Source organism: Phalaenopsis equestris, unplaced genomic scaffold (genome assembly GCF_001263595.1).
Source record: "Phalaenopsis equestris unplaced genomic scaffold, ASM126359v1 Scaffold000287, whole genome shotgun sequence".
Lineage (NCBI taxonomy): Eukaryota > Viridiplantae > Streptophyta > Magnoliopsida > Asparagales > Orchidaceae > Phalaenopsis > Phalaenopsis equestris.
This window is the reverse complement of record NW_018164729.1, coordinates 266,277-278,328: the sequence shown is the minus strand read 5'-3', so window position 1 is coordinate 278,328 and position 12,052 is coordinate 266,277. Positions and strand designations below refer to the sequence as shown.

The following is a 12,052-nucleotide window of genomic DNA, read 5'->3' as shown; positions in this document are numbered from 1 at the left end:
TTCCATCATCCCTCTAATACAATCAATATTTTATGAGTGATTTCTAACTTTCTTATACATCCATTACAACATTTTTGTTTTTGCCTTGTTCAACATCTCTATCAATATTTTTTTTTACCAAATACTCATATTAGTAGGAAAAATGTTCTAATTGTAATTTTCTAGAGTTTACATTTAAATGTTAGAGACATTCAACACTTATCCAACTTAATGGTGTGTGAGTTTTTAAACCTATTTTATGCAAATCTTGTTTGCAAAACCTTTATACAAGTTTTTTTTGGTTTACCTCTTTAATTTTATTTATTCATCTTAATAATGCAATTTCTAAACTTTGTTGGAAATCTAAAAAGAGCTACGCTTATTTTTTACTACTTCATATGTAATAGTTATTACTGCCACTATATTATTAATATAATCATTTCAGTATATCATTTCTGGCTTTATCCCAAATCATTAAACTTGCTCTACTTTGTCTATCAGTTGCTTAACAAAAAAAAGATGAAAGTAGAGATCGAAATTGCATTCGATTAACCACTAAATAATCTCAAAATGAATGTATACCTGCTGCGATGTGACTGGAATTTGATATTTAAATCTGTGTGCAGAATATGAGATGCGCAAGTGGCAAGAAGTGACATGTTCTGGGAGTATCTGGCAATCAAGAACTAGGGTCAATAAGTTTGTACAAGATTAAATTCCATAACCCAAATAATCTAAGAAAGTCAAATGGAACCTTGGAATACTCCTTCCATCTAATGCATTTCTAGCAGCTGAGGCAGTCTCTGCATCGGTAAACAGGATCAAGGCCTACAAAATAGAAGTTTTTGAGTCTCAATGCCAAAACGAATCTATTAATGCATTTGAGAACAGCTACTTATAAATGACCTGAAAACCAGCAGCCTTCTCGAACGTAGCAATCTTGTGCACAAATCCAAATGCTGAAAAAACCTAAACGAGATTTTAAACATTATTAAAAGAAGTATAGCTCCAAAAGCAAAGAAAACACCCAAGCCAATTCAATGGAGATGAAAGATTTACAGCTCCAACTCTAAATGGTAGGGATGAGATTAATGATGATGACAATGCTTTATAAAATATATGAGTCAAAACAATAAGATCAATAACTTGAATAAAACTATAGTAACCCATTGCTTAAGAAACATCTCTTTGAAGCACTTCTTTTTTCTGTGGAAATTAAAAGGGTAGAATCCATCAGGTTATTGGCTTGCAGTTTAATGTCTTAAGCTATGTTTTGAACTTTAAAGATTATACATCCCACCTCGTTACAAAATACCAAAAGCTTCCACTGTAGCTTCCACTTAGTCAAACCAAAAGCAATAAGCACAATACTACATCCCAATATCAAGTTAGTAACATTTTCTCACAACAACAATAACGACAACAACAAAACCTTTATCCAACTAAGTGGGGTCAGCTACATGAATCCTTCCATTGTGTCCTATTTAGTGTCATATTTTCATTTAATTTTAATAAATTACTATTATTTTTTATACAATAAGCTCAAGTCATCCTAGGTCTACTTTTGCCTTTCTTAACATAAATCTAATCTAAAACATCTACTCTTCTAATCAGACGACGTTTAATGTGACCAAATCGTCTAAGAAGACACTCTCTAATTTTGTCCTTCACTGGAGCTAGACCAACCCTATTGCAGATATATATTCATTCCGCATTTTGTCTCTAAGTGTAAAGTCACTCAGCCACATAATCATTCTCATCTTGGCAACACTGAACTTAGTTTTATGCTTCTCTTTTAAAGGCCAACTTTCAACACCATAGAGCATTGCAGATCTCATCACCATCTTATAAAATTTTCCTTTCAGTCTAAGCGGTACTTTTTTATCACACAATAGGCCCGAAGCATTCCTCCACTTCAACCAACCAACTTGAATTCTACTAATAACATCCCCATCAATATCACCATCACTTTGAACAATAGAACCTAGGTATTTAAAGCGTTCACACTTTTTAATAATTTGATCACCCATAGATACATTTCTGTCACTAGGGCTACTGCTACTAAAATTACATTCCATGCATTCAGTTTTAGTTCTAACACTGTCATTGTCGGTTCCAAGCCCGGATGTGAAAAGTGGAGGGGTGCGTTAGGTAGTCGATAGCCAGAGTAAAACTTGTCGAAAAAATAATGACATAAATCGTTTTGTAACTAAATAGGATGCAATGGAGAAAAAAGATTCATGTAGCCGACCCCATGAAGTGGGATTAAGGTTTTGTTGTTGTTGTGGTGGTGAGACCTGCAATGCTCTATGGCGCTGAATGTTGGCCTTTAGCTTTTAGACTCCAAGGTAATTTTAGACTCCAAGGTAAACCTCCATAATTCAATTTTTTCCTGAGCTTTTTCTCTCGTCTTATACATGAGAATGATATCATCAGCAAAAAGCATACACCAAGGTACATCCTCCTGTAAGTTCATGTCATTTTCTCACGCAGTCAAATAAAAATTCTCTTCAATGTTCTTGTTCATTCTACATTTAATATAGGGACATATACATACATACCACTTATTTCCCATATATTCACATACTAACACCTAAACTTTGTTTTTTACAATTATACCACCCAAATGTTTCATATCACATCAAGAATACCATGATTTTAACTTTTAAAAAGTGAAATACACATTTTCATACACAAAAAGGAAGCATATATGTAAAAATAAAAGTGTAGGTATTATATATGTAAATACAAAAGAATTGAGCGGTATTTATGTAAATCTTCCTTTAAGATAATTCTCCGAAACATGAAATTTCTTCCTGTAAGAAATACAATTAAATACAATTCAAGAAAAGTAAACTATTTTTACTGTACCTTGACATTGCTATTAACTGTTATGATCCGAGAAATATACAGTTGCTTTCAATTATTTTTCCGACCAATTTTACAACATTCAAATATTCTATCCACACTAAGGAAGCTTAAATCTACATCATATAGGACACTAATATATTATACTTTGAACAATTAGTAATTAAAAATTCATGAAGCACGTCAAAGCTGTATCTAATACGGGGTTTGAGGCTCACAGCAGCAGAGGGCATTGGCTTCATCCGCAACATGCTGCCAAGTTTCTCAGTCATTCACCATCCCAACTTCCAATAGACCAATGAAGACTGCCTTGCATCGGTGCGATGACATTACATTCTCGAAAAATATCCATATAAACATCATGCAAGGAGCTGCAACAACTGTACATTTCATGGTTAACAAAACCAACACATTAATTGTTAAGGCGTCAGATTTGAAGTAAACAACATTTAATCATTAAGTGACCTTGGGGTCCCTATAGCATTCAAGAGAGCTATTATGGATGGAATGAGAACCACACCCCAAACTGGAACTTCTGCTTCAGGGAAGAAAGCTGTTGACGGTACGATAACACAGCAGAAGAAGAAGTGACAATGCGAGACACAATTCTTCAATATTTTTAAAATTGCAAAAAGATCATGTTCCTTTTGTATTGAGTCGAAAGAAACAGACCTTGGCTGCCATAATTTCAGAGGCCATTTTTCTAAATAAATTTGCAGGTCCACAAGCCCATCGATGCTGTTGATAACGATATACTTTGTAAGTGCTGGGAAGTTCACTTCTAACCTAAAGGCAATTACAGAGATCAGGGACTGAAGCAGGAAGGTGAATGGGAATTCGCACAGAACAATTTCTTTAACCTCGAAACAGATACAGGGAAAGTATATGTATGTAGGAGTAGAATATTCTAGCAGCCTTTTTAGCATAACACCTAATTACCACTAGGTAGTTACAAGGGTAGTGCACTCCACTTGCTGCTCCTTAGCACATGGTGCATTAGAACATACCTGAGAGTATTTCTGTTGTGATCCCCCTTCAAGATGATGGTTCTTGGAGAGAATCTGAAACTTGGATCTAAAATAGTTGAACTTGGATTTATTAAGTGCTTCAGTAAGGATGTCACCTGATTGGTTATAAGTGGGAATGTAGTGAATTTCGATTTTGACCCCATTGAAGAGGATCTTGAATAAAATGGTAGTTCATCTTGATGTGCTTAGTTCGAGCATGAAAAACTAGGTTGTTAGCAAGTGCCATGACCGAGTTGTTACATATAATATTTTTGTCGGTTGAGATTGAGGGACACCGAGTTCCATTAGTTGGCAACGAAGCCATATATGTCACATAATTCTAAAACTTGACCAAAAATATTATTATCAATGATTGCAATTGTCTTTATACTACTAAAATTTCCAACAACACACCTAACTTGTAGTTCTACCAATCATTATTACACTTTGACTTTAGCAGATTCAATAGACAAACCATTTACACTGCATCTCATAAAATTAATAAAAAAATTATAGATGGAGTCACAAAACAATGATTATTCTAACTCAAATGCAACTTCTCAAGTTGTAATACCTTAATCACTTTCCTAAAATGCACCTATTATAATAATAAAATATCATTAAAGTAAAGAAGAACAACTTTCTGAAAAACAATGAAATTTGTTCAATTCATCATTTAGATTAATAAACAACAATAAAAATTTTAATTCCAACAAAACTTCTCATTACTCCATCAAAACTAATGATTTCATCATCACATAAACGAAAATAAAATTATCATTTTCAAACTCATGATTTATATTTGCAAACAATCAAATGCGCCTTAAAGAGAAATAATGGAAAACAAAAGAATTTATGTCACATGTGTAATCCCACACTAATATGTGCACAAGAAATTCACAAATAAATATTGAGTTCCATATATTTTTAAGTTACCTACAATAACATCTTTCCTTGGAAGCATTGCTTGCCAAAACAAACTGACAACTTTTCTACTTCAAGCTGTAGGATCTAATGTCTCCTTGACTTGCAAAAGGAAAGGCACAACTTCATTCTACAGAAAAAAAAGGCCAAAGATTCGTCTTTTGCTTATATTCGCCCAAGAAGCGACTCATGAGCATAATTATGGACCAGCCAAAGCCTATAGTCAAGAAAATGTAAGTACAACCCTCCTGATGGGAAAGCAAACTGAGGCAGCAAATATATATCCACCTACAAGGATTCATTAAGGGGGTTGGATCTCGATGGGCTTATCTGAAAATTAAGAGGGTTAGAGCGCCCGCCCAAACATAAAATTGAAGTCAACATTCAAGTTCAGTGCAATACCTAGTATAAGCTAATCTCTCCATGCCCACTTTCTATATTCATATGTATACTGCATAATTCTCATGGATTTACTTATGCAACACCTTACATGTTGGTGTCATAACACTACGATAGAAAAGGTGTATTTCAATTTTTAAAAGTTAGTAATGGTGGTGTTTATGTAATATTAAAGATTGAGTGTTATGCTTGCAAATATAAAAGTATAAGTGTTAGATATGCAAACACATAAGGTGTGTGTGGTATGTTTATCATAAATAACAAAGGATTATGACCAACACATATAACCATCTACTCATAACATCAAATTCTACTGAAATATTGAAAAAATGGCACCGAGTTAGATACCTGGAAAGAAGTGTTGTTCAGAGGCCAGTTAAAAGCAGGCTGGTCATTCGACCTGCTCTTATTAGACCATGGTTGAAGTCGAAGCTCTTCAATCCATTTCATCAGCACAGCTTTTGCTCTATCTGTTGGACGGAGAAAGATCATGCAGCTACAAATGTATGTTCTTCCTTTCTTCCCAGGTTGCGGCAAGCCATGAGAATGATTCAAGGGCTTCACCATTTAATTAAAAAAATTAAGAAAAATTAGCACTTTCCTCATTACTGATACCTCACAAGAAAATGAAGGACTTACAACAATCATATCATTGGTGAAGTAAATGTCAAGGTGCCCTTCCAGATAGGGAAAAGGATCAGAAAGCCAAACCATGTCCACATCATTATACATCACACTATAGCCTAACTCCGAGATCAAGCAGATGCCTAGGCCTCCGAGATGTAAAAGCCTCTCTCCTAGAATCTCACCTCTTGTAAAAGCACAGTGCTTTGAGATCCGATCCAGCTATCATCAAATGCAGAAAAGCTTTATGGCAGATATGTAGATAAGCAAAAATTTAGCTCTCAGACAAGTTCTGCTCAAAATTCTCCCAAAACCTGATACTATGTGAAATACTTTATGTCAAAATTGTAAATAAGTAAAATTTTGTTTGCAGGCAAATTCTGCTCCAAAATTTACTCAAAACCTGATGCCATGAGAAAAAAGCTTCAACTTTTATGAGTCAGAATGGTTCCATCTGGGATGCCCATGTCTAACATGAGAAAAGGACAAGGCTTTGAGATCCAATTCAACCATCATCAAATGCAGAGAAGTTTTATGACAGAACTGTAAATAAGCAAAAATTTTGCTCCAAAATTCTACCCAAAACCTAATGCCATGAGCAAAAGGTTCAACTTTTATGAGTTAGAATGGTTTCCACCATCTATGGGAGACGAATTGGGATTCGTTGTGGCTTATAGAAGGAAGAGAGGGTTCCTTTAAATTTTTATTCATTATTTTTTTAACCTTCTCAATTTATGTGCCACTAATTGGCACACCAAAACCTAACAATATACGTGTCCTCCCTAAGTAAAGTCGAGCTTCCGGACACGCTTGCGTAGTCTATTTTGCCATCGGACAACGTTTGGGATAATATCGTTGTCGGTTGAATCATTTTATCTCGATTGGCTTGTTGCTGGCTCATATACAAATGCATAGCAATATATGTTTTTTTTGGGCAAATTGGATGTTCCAAATGCATCAGCATAGTTTTCTCTGTAATCAAAGGTTGTTTGAGCTACTATCGACGACGATCGAAACAAATTGGGTCCAAATCACATACATCGCTCTAAAAATTCTTTGTTTTTGTCTTGGTTGCTCCTTTTCTATCATGGAATATCTATTTACGTAATTTATATCATTCGGATGCGTTCAAACAAATTGTTTTGTCATCAAAAATCGTTTTGGTAACTTCGTCGACAGTTGAGACGATTTGGGCTTGAATTACGCACTTCGCTCCATTAACCTGTTGTTTTGTCGTGCTCGATCCTTTCAATCATGAAAGATCCTCGTTAGGTAATTTTGATGTTCTGAACATAGCGATGAAGTTTGTTTTGCAAATGTGCATTATTTGATGTGAATTACAAGTATGCTTGAGACATTCCAAATTTGATCGCACACTGTTGTATTCTTCATTTGGTGCTTAGAAGAATTACCTCAGGAATCTAACTACATTGATATGCAGGCACTAATACTTTCAAATATAGGGATGAAATTCAATAATTTGAAACACACAAAAATCAATAGTTCCAATTCCCCTGCAAAAGGTTATAAATGTATGGTTAAAAGTTTTTGAATGTTGCATTCATTTGCTATTTGGCTCCTTATAACAATCTTGATTCTTATAAGTATCTTGCATGATGATGAAGCATTCCTCCTGGTGAATGTGGGAAATGATGATCAACCAGGAAGCCGAGAACTTCGAAGGAGGTGATTAAGCAACATCAAAACTACACTGCCAAAAGAGATGATAAGCTCGATTTATATGACTTCCACCTCAAGCCAGCTTAGATTACTCCCACCACAAGAATAAGAGAAATGTCTTTACTCCCTTGCTATGGGTGCCAAGGAGGAGGACGATTTTATTTATAAAGATGGCAAGACTCCATCATATTAATGAACCCAAATAGTGGATATATCTGTTATGGCTTATTAATTGTACTTAGTAGTAATTACCGGCCTATCATTCAGAATAGGATTTATATTTATCCTTACCTGTAACAAGTCTTTTAAATAAATTGAATCTGTTTTCATTTCCAGTAACATCACAATTCTCTCACATCACAATTCATCACCAGAAAGAAGAAAGAATAGAGAGAGAATTAGGTGGTGGAATAGGGTGATAATTAGTCAGCCATCCTTCAATAGGTTTGATAAAATTACTCTGAATAAGAGAGGAAAGTTCCTTCAGTTTGCCAATATAATTGAGTCAAACACTTCCACATAGGATGCATGTTATTAATGTGTCGAGTTTCTATTGGAGAGAACAGAGAGCTGCCAATGTAAGCGTTTTACTTTGATTTAATTTCCTAATGTCTTGGCTTTCAAACTCACATCATTGATCAAACAATCCCTATCCGTGGCTTATAAGACCCTCATTTAATGCATCCTTGCTAATAACATTTCCTTTCTTTCTTCTGTTCCGTATTTATTTGTGGTTATCTTACATGCTATTGGTCCTTTTGGGCCGCTTTACCTCTGATTAGGATGGCTTAGAATCCGTATATGTTGAATCAAGAATATGAATAAACGTCTTTAACCAAGAGTTTTATCTAAAAGATGTACTTAATCATGGTGCTCGAGTCCTAAGAAAAAAAAAAAATCTTTTAGAACTATATAAATCATGTTTGGCAATCCATATAATTCATATAAATATTCTCCATGATACATATTAGGTCTTCCTTCCATTTGCTTGTTGCACTTGTAAGAATATACTACTACCATTTCTAGTTCCATTAGGGCCGCACAACCTGGTTTAATCTGCCAACATCACAAGTCTCACTTGAAGCTCAAAGCCGCATTGGCATTTCTTATTTTTCTGTGCTGCCAGTGTAAAATTAGTTATAAAAGCAGCCTTCACACCATGCGTGATAAATCACCAATAGTTCCTTCATAAACATGTACATACATTTCAACTTAGTGATGCTTTGCAAGCTCATAAAGACAAAGATTTCCACTTGCTGGTATTGCTATGCTTCATTCTGCCTTGGAAGAGCCAACATAAAGCTGTCTTTCACCAAAACTACAGAACAGAACCAAAATTGTTAATCTTCTACATAAACAACTCCAAAAACTTTATTTAGCTTCAGCATATTGAATGGGACTGATGATCTCACACAACCAACTGTGCCAAAGGTGCTTCACTGATCTCAACCCAGCTGCATCCGGGACTTTTGCCTCCTCTCATGCTTCTAATTGCCGCCCTTATCTTCCCGGCATCAGCCCACCTTCCAGAGTCAGCATAAATACTTGCGAGAATCACAGAATGAGATGGGTTTTGAGGCTCCAGTTTCAACAAGTTTTCTACAGCCAATTCTCCCATCTTCACGTGACAGTGCATTCTGGCAGCACCCAGTAAAGCTCCCCAAACACTGGAATCAGCCGCTTCTGGCATAGATTTAATCAACTCCCATGCTTCATCAAACTGGCCAGCCCGGCCCATTAAATCAACCATGCAGGCATAGTGTTTCTTGTTAGGTTCCAGACAGAGCTCAGAGCACATTGATTTGAAAATTCTTCTTCCGTCGTCAACCAAACCCACATGCGCGCAAGCAGACAAGACGCTAACTAATGACACAGAATCAGGTCGGATGCAGCTTTGTTTCATTTGCAAAAAAAGGTTGATGGCACTTTCACCAATCCCATGCATGGCATATCCAGCAAGCATGACATTCCATGATACAACATCTCTATAGTGCATTAGATCAAACAAGTCTCGAGCCACATCTAGTCTTCCACATTTTGAATACATGTCAAGCAAACTATTCCCAACGAGCACATGACACTCAAAGCCAGTCCGAATGGTGAAGGAATGGAGAGCTAAACCATCTCTTAAAGAAGAAAGGCAACCAGCAGTGGGGATAATGCTCACAAGTGTAACTAGGTTGGGCCTGATATTCTCAGACCTCATTTGATAGAAAAAAGATATTGCTTCATTTGCAAGTCCATTGTGCATGTATCCTGCAATCATCGTATTCCATGCTATCACATCCACATGAAATTTTGTCTCCCAGAAAATAGTTTCAGCAGATTTAAGGTCCCCACACTTGGCATACATATCCATGGTGGCATTCTTCACATGAAGGTCTGATCCAAAACCTCCTTTTATTGCCAGTCCATGAACAGTTATTCCTTGAAGAAATTTATCTAGAAATGAAAAGACTGAAAGCAGACCAACAAGGGTTCCACGATCCGGTTGCAGTCCAATTAGACACAGCTCATGAAACATTTTCACAGCATTATCAACATCTCCAATCTGTGCATATCCATTTATGAGGGCATTCCAGGTGACAACATCTTTGTTCTGCAATCTATCAAACACGTTAAGCGAAGAGATGAAGGATCCGCATTGGGCATACATTGCCACCAAAGCAGTACCCACAGAGCCATCAACGCCGATATCAGATTTCAATGCAATACAGTGGATGCTCTTTCCCGCATTCAGATCTAACATGTCCGCACAAGCTGGAAGGATGCCCACAATAGTAATAGCACTAGGCATAATACCTTCCAAAATCATCTTCTTGAAAATCGATAGCGATTCTTCTGGGTTGCCTGATTGGGCAAAGGCTGAGATCATGGCAGACCAAGCAACGATATCCTTCTCGGGCATTCCCTCGAAGAACAATCGGCTTGCTTTTTCTACTTCTCCGCATTTGGCATACATTGTCACCAGCACTGTATTGACTGAAATATCAAAATCCAAACCCCTGTCAACTGCATGCATATGAATTTCAACCCCTTTTCCCAAATTTCCAGTTTCAGCAGCAGCAGAAAGGGCGCTTAGGACAGAAACCTGATTCAGCTTCATATCCTCTCTTCTCAGTTCATCAAACAGATCCAAAGCATTTGCAAAACAATCATTGTAGAAATAACCAGAAATCATCGTTCCCCAAGAAACATCATCCTTATTGTCGGACATCCCATAAAAAATCCGACGAGCGACCTCAACCAATCCACATTTGGAGTAAGCATCAATAAGACCGTTAGCAACTGCGGGTAGAAACAATCTCCTTGTGATGAAACCATGGAGAGACCTGCAGAGCAAAGCATTGGAGAGCTCACATACTGCTGGAAACAAGTTCAAAAATGTAACTTTATTGGGCGTAATACCAGCAGATGGCATCTTCCTGAAAAGAGCCAAAGCTTGATGCGATTGATTGTTCTGGGAGAACCCAGCAATCATTACATTCAATGAAACAACGTCCAACTCCGGCATTGAATCAAACACCTGAGACGCGGCCCACATCATCCCAACTCTACAATACATATCCAATAGAGTCGTGCCGATAAAGGCGTCTCCCTGTAGCTTCCTCTTTACGATCTCCTCGTGAATCGAAATTCCAGTTCTTGAATCCAGACTTCCAGTGCAGGCTTTCAACACAAACGTGAAGGTATACTTATCAGGTTCGATGCCTCGCTGCAGCAAAATATGATAGAGTCTTATGGCCTCTTCATGTTCTCCGCTTCTCGTGTATGCTCTAATCATGGAGTTCCATAACACGATTGATGGGTTCGGAGAGGAGCTGAAGACGGAGAGGGATAAATCGGTTCTATAGCAAGATGAGTAAGAATTCAGGAGCAGTGTGCGCAGAGAATTGTTGGATTGGATTCCGCGAGTGAACACTTGGGCGTGGATTTGTAGGAAAGATTCGAGCTTTTTACAGGAATGGATGAGTGGGATAAGGATGGAGCTTTGAGAAGGAACTGTTTGAGCTGGTTTAGTAGAATTAAACGCGGCTGTTGCCACCGAGAAGCACCAGCGAACACTGCGGGTTCGGACGACCATTGCAACTAGACTTTGCCTCTTTCGAGCCAAGCGCCGGAGGTCGCCCATCAAAAGGATGGTCGTCGGCGGCCATGGTTTAACGTTTTAGGATTCACGAACCAGCATTTAGGGGGTTTTAAACGGGGCATATACATACAACAACAACAACAACAACAATCCCACTACGTGGGGTCGGCTACATGAATCTTTTTTCTCCATTGCGTCCTATTTAGTGTCATATTTTCATTTAGTTCTAGTAAATTAGGATCATTTTTAATACAATAAGCCCAAGTCTTCCTAGGTCTACCTCTGCCTTTCTTAACACAAGTTGAATCTAAAACATCTACTCTCCTAATCGGATCATCAGATGGTCGACGTTTAATGTGACCAAACCATCTAAGACGACTTTATCTAATTTTGTTTGTCACAGGAGCTACACCAACCCTATCACGGATATATTCATTTCGCATTTTGTCTCTAAGTGTAAAGCCACTCATCCACCTAATCA

At 37.2% G+C, this 12,052-nt stretch overlaps 2 protein-coding genes across 3 annotated transcripts; both read right to left on the bottom strand.

Annotated features, from left to right (window-relative positions):
- Positions 1-3,241: 3,241 nt before the first annotated feature.
- LOC110024974 (UDP-D-xylose:L-fucose alpha-1,3-D-xylosyltransferase MGP4-like) lies at positions 3,242-6,521 on the bottom strand. Of its 2 annotated transcripts, none has more exons than XM_020725188.1 (3): positions 5,817-6,521; positions 5,526-5,735; positions 3,242-3,633 (listed from the first exon to the last, which is right to left on the bottom strand). In XM_020725188.1, the coding sequence occupies exons 1-3, from the start codon at positions 5,907-5,909 to the stop codon at positions 3,484-3,486; spliced, it is 453 nt and encodes a 150-aa protein (XP_020580847.1). In that variant the 5' UTR covers positions 5,910-6,521; the 3' UTR covers positions 3,242-3,483. The 2 variants fall into 2 exon arrangements, with proteins under 2 accessions (XP_020580847.1, XP_020580848.1); XM_020725189.1 differs by lacking the exon at positions 3,242-3,633 and adding an exon at positions 4,683-5,066.
- Positions 6,522-7,992: 1,471 nt separating this feature from the next.
- Positions 7,993-11,694, bottom strand: LOC110024972 (pentatricopeptide repeat-containing protein At2g39620). The gene has a single exon (XM_020725180.1). It carries the CDS (start codon positions 11,611-11,613, stop codon positions 8,890-8,892), a length of 2,724 nt encoding a protein of 907 aa, XP_020580839.1. The 5' UTR covers positions 11,614-11,694; the 3' UTR covers positions 7,993-8,889.
- Positions 11,695-12,052: the final 358 nt, after the last annotated feature.

What these genes read in the sequence shown, in the direction of transcription:
- LOC110024974 (XM_020725188.1), bottom strand. Translation starts at nt 5,909, where the DNA reads ATGTATAATGATGTGGACATGGTTTGGCTTTCTGATCCTTTTCCCTAT. An exon ending in TCACCAATGATATGATTGTT is followed by an intron (nt 5,736 to 5,816) that starts GTAAGTCCTTCA and finishes TAAATGGTGAAG; the next exon opens with CCCTTGAATCATTCTCATGG. An exon ending in TGAACAACACTTCTTTCCAG is followed by an intron (nt 3,634 to 5,525) that starts GTATCTAACTCG and finishes AATTGCCTTTAG; the next exon opens with GTTAGAAGTGAACTTCCCAG.
- LOC110024972 (XM_020725180.1), bottom strand. Translation starts at nt 11,613, where the DNA reads ATGGGCGACCTCCGGCGCTTGGCTCGAAAGAGGCAAAGTCTAGTTGCA.